This window comes from Leuciscus leuciscus, assembly GCF_965113295.1.
Source record: "Leuciscus leuciscus genome assembly, chromosome: 9".
Classification (NCBI taxonomy): Eukaryota; Metazoa; Chordata; class Actinopteri; order Cypriniformes; family Leuciscidae; genus Leuciscus; species Leuciscus leuciscus.
Genome location: NC_138733.1, coordinates 36364816 through 36372724, shown reverse-complemented (window position 1 = coordinate 36372724; position 7909 = coordinate 36364816). Strand labels below are relative to the sequence as shown.

Genomic DNA, 7909 nt, shown 5'->3' with positions numbered 1-7909 from the left:
TTTCCCGGTGGGAGGGATCAGGTAGCACAGAGGGGAGGGGTGTGTGTGTGGAGGGGCGGGATGAGTTTTTTAAAACTTCCCAACCGTCTCAGGCTTTCTCGACCGATTTTCAACATCGTAGACTACAGCTTTTACCCATTTACTCCTAAAACGCCTGCTAAAAACGCCTATAAAAACCTATGTTATTCTAGGATAAATACCCTTATCTCCTGAGGGTTTTCAGAAAAAATACTAAGAATTGTCAACGCCTACCAAAACCTTAATATCTAAGCCTCTGTAGCACTTAGAAACATGAAATAAAATGCATTTAAAGGTAAGAATCTCAGGTTTTATTAAAACATGGCAAATTGGCACTTACATAACACATTTTTCTAAAAATTCTCAAATTCATATGGGGAAGAAAACATTTATAAATTAATCATATAAAATATAACAAATGACATTTAAACATGCCAACACATTGAACAAGGCATCTTGTTATGAGAGAGAGGTGGGGAAAGTCCTGAGGTGGAACTGGGAACAGTCTCAGTCTTTGAGCTCATGGCTCACATCTCCTCCTCACATAGACAGACAAATCATTTGTGGCGAACGACGTGGTACATGAGGCACTCGCGGTGCAAGGGAAGGTTACACTGCCTGCACCCCATCAGAGTTGACCCAGGACGCACGTCGGTGCCGCAGTGCTTCAGATAACACTCCCTGCAGGTCTTTCTCTTTTTGTTAATCTGGACCAGATCATGCTCAGCAGAAGCTCCAGTTGGGCTGGTGGGGAGCACATTAGGAGCACTTCTCGCACTGACGGGGACGATCAGCTCCTGGGTCAGAACCTCCAGCCAGTCCTTGTAGCCGCCCCTCCTGTACTTCCACTCCGCTCCTCCCGCAGACCTGGCAGCCACAAAGGCATTGTAGCACGCCACCGTAACAAAGTAAAAGAACAGCCTCCTCCACCACTTCGTAGACCGATGATGGATCTGGTAGTAGCCCACCATCTGGTCCAGAAGATCGACTCCTTTCATATGTTGCTGATAGTCAGCAAGGCATGCTGGCACCCGAACCTCTGTCTGGCGTTGACCATTGGCCTTCCTCCTCACAAACCCATGAGCTGTCGGGTCATGGTAGTTGGAGAGGACCATCACAGCCTTGGTGTCTTGCCAGATGCAGAAGGTCAAGTCATCCCGCTGCGCCACATTGAACTCATGCTTGTTCAACTCAGCCTTCTTTGTGAGCTGTTTAATCTTGGGGAGGTCCTTCCTGTTGGCACGTACCGTTCCACAAGCTTGCACCCCCCTGACCTTGAGGTCCTCCATCAACTTCACACTGGTGTAAAAGTTGTCCATGTATACGGACAGGTTGGACCCGTAATAAGGGGCCACTAGGTCTGACACTATCCGGTGAGCCAGGTCTTTCTCCGTCTTACCCTGAATGGCACCCGTGTACACCTGAAAATTGGTGACGTAGCCTGTTTTGCTCTCCGCCATGACCCGCACCTTTATTCCCCACTTCACCGGCTTCATGGGGAGGTACTGCCGGAAGCCCAGGCGTCCCTTGTACTTTACCATGGACTCATCCACACTCACGAAGCCATTGACCTCATAGAGCGCCTGGAATCTAACCAGGAGGAGGTCCATCCACTGCCGGATCTTCCAGAGCTTGTCCGTTTTGTCCACGGCAGGGTCCATGTTGTCTTGGAGATGGAGATATCTGAAAATGCATATGATAAGATTAATTTATAACATAACATTTATTGTCATCATTGTATTTATTTTATTTATATGTATTGTCATGTGTGTAAATTTATAGTATTTACAGTATATGTATTGTTATTTATTCATTATGCCATAATTATGACTATTTATTATGCTATTTATTCATTATGACATTATTGTATTATTTATTATGCTATTTATTCATTATGCCAGTATTTATATATTAACGTTTTTGTATTTATTATTATCATTATCAACCATCATCACTATAATTATATAATTTATTATTCTATTTATTCATTATGCCATTATTGTATTACTAGTTATTATGCCATTTATTCATTATGCCATTTTTGTATTACTAGTTATTATGCCATTTATTCATTATGCCATTTTTGTATTACTAGTTATTATGCTATTTATTCATTATTTATTCATTATGCCAGTATTTATATATTAACAATATTGTATTTATTTATTATCATTATAAACCATCATCACATTATTATATTATTATTTATTATGTTATTTATTATGCTAGTTATTCATAAAAAAAAAAAATAATAAAAAAAAAAATCATTACCTCCAGATCATGTCGAAGCGGTCTCTTGCCATTGCCTTGGGGACGTTGGTCTGGTACAACCATTTTGTCTGCCTCCAGAAATCCCTGCGTCCTGGCAGCTGCATAATACCAAAGGCGAGACACAGCCCGACAAATGTCTTCATCTCCGTTTTGGAGACAGGTTTCCACTTCGAGTTGGTGGGGGAATGTTCGCGCGTCTGTTCGGCGTACCGATTAGTTTCCATCACCAACATGTCCCAAAGCTCATCGGTAAAAATACACGAAAAGACATCCAGAGGGCTAGCATCCTCGGGGATCGGCTGTTTCACCCCCGGTTTGCGGGTGAACTGCTTCGCCTTGCGCGGCTGATAACCCTCAGTTCTCTAGTCTACCTGGAATCCGTAAAAGCCATCCTCCTCCTCTCCGTCTGTGTCCCACAAATCCCACTCCTGTGCTCTATCCAAAGAATCATCGTTTTCATCATAATCCTCTAACGTTACCACCTCCTCTCTCTCAAACTCCTCACTATCATCCAACTCAATATCACTGCCCTCGCTGTCAAAATCATCTTCAGTCGCTGCCATTTTCCCGCTCGCGTTTAAAAAAAAATCCAAAACAAGTGCACGTGTATGTCTGATTGATTGACGTGATTTTCAGCGAACCACAGTACAATTTGGGGGTCACGTGGTCTTTAAAAAATCAACAAGACCCACCACATGTGCATTTGAACCAATGACAGTGCGTTATATGCTGCGCGCGTCATGAAAAGCATGACGAATACAAAATGCTGCGCCACGCAGCAGCCGGCAGGATGTTCAGAGTTGCGCAATGCAGTAACCGGCGGCAGATGTAATGTTGCGGCGCGCAGCATCCGGTACAAATGGGTTAAAGGGATAGTTCACTTTGAAATAAAATTTTGGTATGTTTTAGCTTACCTCAAGGGCATCCAAGATGTAGGTGTCTTTTTTTCCGCAGTAGTTTCAATTTTTAGGTCAAACCGTTCTTGTCTGTCAGTCAAATAATGCAGGTCTATGGTCACCAGAGCAAGAGCAAGCACAGAGTCCAAATTAAAACAATTCCACATCGTCCAAATTAAACAATTCCCCATCTTAAGTACACATTGATGGCCTAAGACACGAAACGAGCGGTTTGTGTGAGAAAACGAACAGTATTTATATCGTTGTTATCTCTTGAACACAGCCGCGTCCAAATGATCTGAGGGCGCGGGCGGGTATAGATATATACACTAGATGTCGCCTTGGCTACGGTTTCGTTCCAATGAACTGCAGTAGCCAAGGCGACATCTAGTGTATATGTCTATAGATATATACACTAGATGTCGCCTTGGCTACGGTTTCATTCCAATGAACTGCAGTAGCCAAGGCGACATCTAGTGTATATATCTATACCCGCCCGCGCCCTCAGATCACAGAACAGCTTACCACTGTTTCCTCGAAATTTCCACAAAAGACACAAGCGTCCACCACGAATTTAAATCGCTTTTTAAGAAATTCAGCAACTGGATAAATATTACGTATTATTTTGAAATGAGTTTCTTTAACTTTGGGAGAAACAGGCCATCTAATAAATTTTGAGACAGCCTTTATCATAGTGGACTGCGATAAAAATTCAGGAACCGGCAGTGGTTTGTTAAAATCTGTATATATTTTGGATTTTAACACCAAACCAATTACCTTGTTACTACATTTCTTATCAACTAAATCTAGACCACTAATCAGTAGGGCCGGAAGAGAAGGCTCGCTACTGTAATATTTTAAAGTACCACAAATTAATTGTAAAAGGGGAAGAGGAACGGCTTTACAGATTTTGTCAAATTCTCTTGTTGTACAAGCCACGTCATATTTCTCTTTGAAACTCTCAAAACTAAGGAAATTACAACTGCAATCAAGGATATCAGTCACAAATAAAATGCCCTTCTCAAACCAATTCCTCTTAAATAATGATTTTTTATTTATTAAAATGACCCTATTATTCCAGAGTGTGGATCTATGGGGAGTAAAATTGTGTGTAAATATCATTTTCCAAAAAAGAAGGATTTGTTTATGGAAATTAGACATTCTAAGAGGGATTTTATTAACTTCAAAATCACACCTTAAAAGAAATTCCAGGCCACCTAACTTATTGAACAACCTTCTGGGAATGTGGAACCACATTGAATTTGGTTGAGAAAGAAACTCTTTAATCCACTTAATCCTAAACACACCTACTAGTGCCTCAAAGTCAATGGCCTTAATTCCACCTTCATTATAATCCCTGACTAGTTGAGATCTCTTAATATAGTGGGTTTTGTTTCTCCACAAAAAATGGAATAAAACAGAGTTGGCTTTACTAATATTGCTGGAGGAGACATAAAGAGAGTGACAAGGATAAGATAATTTGGATATACCTTCAGCTTTAGACAGAAGAACTCTACCAAATACTGTTAAATCTCTGGTTAACCAATGACTTAAAGACTTTTCCGTGTCAATGATTCGATTGCCAATATTTACATCTTGTCTTCTAATTGGATTTTTAGATATTGTGATTCCTAAATATTTTACTTCTTGAACAACTTTAATATTACTAATGGTAGAATCCACACTCGTATGAACTGGAAGTAATTCACATTTATTTAAATTGAGAGTTAAGCCAGATGCTTTGGAGAAAGTTTGAATAATATTAATTGTTTTTTCAACCATAGATTTGTCTTTTAAAAAAATAGATGTATCATCAGCAAATTGGCTTAACCTAAACTCTTTATCAAATATAATAATACCTTGTAAATCATGTGAATTATTAATTAGCAATGTTAATAACTGAGTAGTCAAAATGAAAAGTTTTGGAGAAATGGGGCAACCTTGTCTTATCCCTCTTGACACTATAAAACTAGGAGTCATACCAGAATTTAATGAGACATAGCTACTAATATCAGTGTAAAACATTTTGATAATGCTACAAAATTCCTCTCCAAAACCAAGAAAACGTAAAGATTCTATAAGGAAGGGATGTTCAATAGTGTCAAATGCCTTAAAAAAGTCCAAAAACATAATATAACTGTCTGTGTTAATAAAGTCACTGTAGTCTAAAATATCCAGTATTAATCTAGTATGATTATGAATATTTCTACCTTTTATAAAGGCAGATTGACATTCATCAATAATTCTTGCCAAACCTTTATCCAGCCTTCTCGAATAAACATGAGCTAATAGTTTGTAGTCATTACATAACAGAGTTATGGGTCTCCAGTTGTCCAACAGCAAATGATCTTTATTGGGTTTAGGGATTAATGTAATGATGCCTCTTTTCATTGAAGGTGAAAGGTTGCCACTAGAAATACATTCTAAAAAAGCATTATAAAGCAAAAGTCTTATGTCTGTCCAAAAGTGTTGATAAAATGCCACCGATAAACCATCTAAGCCTGGAGATTTACCCTTTGACATTATAAAAATAGCATTGTCGAGTTCTTCTATTTTAAGGGGCTCGTCCAAAAATGATTTGAAATCCTGTTCTATTTCCTCTTTTCTTAGTTCTTTTATCTTTGTGAAAAATATTGAAGACTCAATACCGGAGAATTTAGAATTATACAAATTGCAATAAAAAGTTCTAATTTCTTCGTTAATCTGATCATCATCTTCAATAATTAAGCCATTGATTGACAATTTCTGAATCTTCTTTTTAGTTTGTCTTTGTTTCTCCAAATTAAAAAAATACGAAGAATTTTTTTCCCCTTCTTCTAACCATCTGGCTCGAGAGCGAATGAAGGCTCCCTTGGCCTTCTCCAAGTATAAATTGTCAAATTTCGCTTGTAAATTATTTAACTGAATCTGTTCATCTATAGTTAAATCAGTTTTGTTGCCAAATTTGTGCATTTCATTTATCAATTCAAGCCGTTTCATACTTTTAAATTTGCTAATTTGTTTACCAATCTCTATAGCTAATCCTCTAACATTAAATTTAAACCATTCCCATTTACTTAGGGGTGACGTTTCCATTGCATTAACATCTTTTAAAGCTTCTTTAACCTTTTCACAAAAACCCTCATTTTCAAGAAGACTGTCATTAAACTTCCAAATGACACTGCGCTCACAACCTGATTTAAGGAAAGAAAAGGATAACAAAACTGCACAATGATCGGTTAAGGGAGAAACTGAAATGTCACATTTCGATACGTTGTTAATTAGATTATTAGATATCAACCAGTAGTCAAGTCTTGAGCATTGGGCCTTATTAGAAGAACTGAACCATGTAAATTGTGATTTGTGAGGATTTCTCCATCTCCAATAATCTGTTAAGTGTAATTCTGAAATCAAATCTGAAATAACTTCCTCATAACAATGACAATTTGCTTTTGGAGGAGAACGATCTAACCAAAGATCATGAACCAAATTAAAATCCCCTCCCAAAATAATTCTATCAACAGCATAGGTGATTCTCCATTTTTTGACAGACTCCTTAAGAAAAACAAGCAATTCTCTATTCAGCGTTTTTTGGTTATATCCATAAATACACAGCAAAATAAAATTAATACCTCCTTGTTCAATTACTACCATAAGCCAATGACCCTTTGAATCACTTAGGTGGCATAAAACATTGCAAGGCAGCCTATTAAACAGAACCATGACACCTGCAGAATGGGATGTACCATGACTAAAAAAAACTGAATCCCCCCATTGATTCTTCCAAAATTTAACATCAACTTCCTGAGAGTGAGTCTCCTGTAAAAAAACACAATTCGTCTTTTGCTCCTTGCAATAAAGAAAAATAGCCTTACGTTTTAAATTATCTTTTAGCCCCCTACAATTTAAAGAAAGAAATGATAACACCATTAAATCGAATGTGTCTCAATAAACCAAACAATAAGGACGATGCGCAGGAACGAGAAGAATATGTTCCTTTAAATTCTCAGCAACAAAGAAGATGCAACAACCAAAAAAGCACTATTGTCATTAAGTCAAACATTACCTTAGACTACAAGGCATTAAATCAGTCATTCAGGGTCCACACGCCGGTTATCAATCAAAGCGTAACCTTCTTTAAGGAACGCTCGCTTCCCCCTCTTCCGAGCCTCTTGAACCAACGGCCATAACTTTGCCCGAGCTTCCCTGTCTTCTTTGGAAAAGTCCTCCTTGAACCGAATATGCATATCTTTGCATACTCTCGCGTCCTTGGACTTTCTCCACACATCATCACGTACATTCCTCATTCCGAACTGAATGATGATGGGCCTTGGCGTGCCATCACTTCTCTTGATCCCCAAACGGTGAACAACATCCACCGTGTCTCGCAGCCGATCAACAGAAAGCGGAACCACTCTGGTTAAAATCCCAATCACCAATTCTCTTGCATCCTCTCCGTCTTTTTCTTGCAGACCAATCATTCTCAGATTCCATCTTCGTTTGTAGCGAGCTTGTTCCTCGTGGGCTTTCTTGAGAGAGCTGTTCACTAACTGTAATTCAGCGACTTTCTTCTGCAGCACGGAGATTTCTACCTTGTTCTCAGAGATGGCGCCCTTGTTAACTTCAATACGCTTATCAAAGCCTTTCAACAGCTCGGTCTGCTCATCCACTTTTTTGGTTAACAGTTGTAAGGCACTGAGAATAGCCATACTAGTTTCACCTTCTTCCACGGATCTCAACCTTTT

The 7909-nt window shown here is 38.8% G+C and overlaps 1 protein-coding gene across 1 annotated transcript; it reads right to left on the bottom strand.

The window, feature by feature from the left end:
- Positions 1 to 403: 403 nt before the first annotated feature.
- LOC309505531 (piggyBac transposable element-derived protein 4-like) lies at positions 404 to 3676 on the bottom strand. Its single transcript, XM_082178928.1, has 2 exons — positions 2290 to 3676; positions 404 to 1701 (listed from the first exon to the last, which is right to left on the bottom strand). The coding sequence occupies exons 1-2, from the start codon at positions 2520 to 2522 to the stop codon at positions 576 to 578; spliced, it is 1359 nt and encodes a 452-aa protein (XP_082035054.1). The 5' UTR covers positions 2523 to 3676; the 3' UTR covers positions 404 to 575.
- Between the last annotated feature and the right edge of the window lie 4233 nt (positions 3677 to 7909).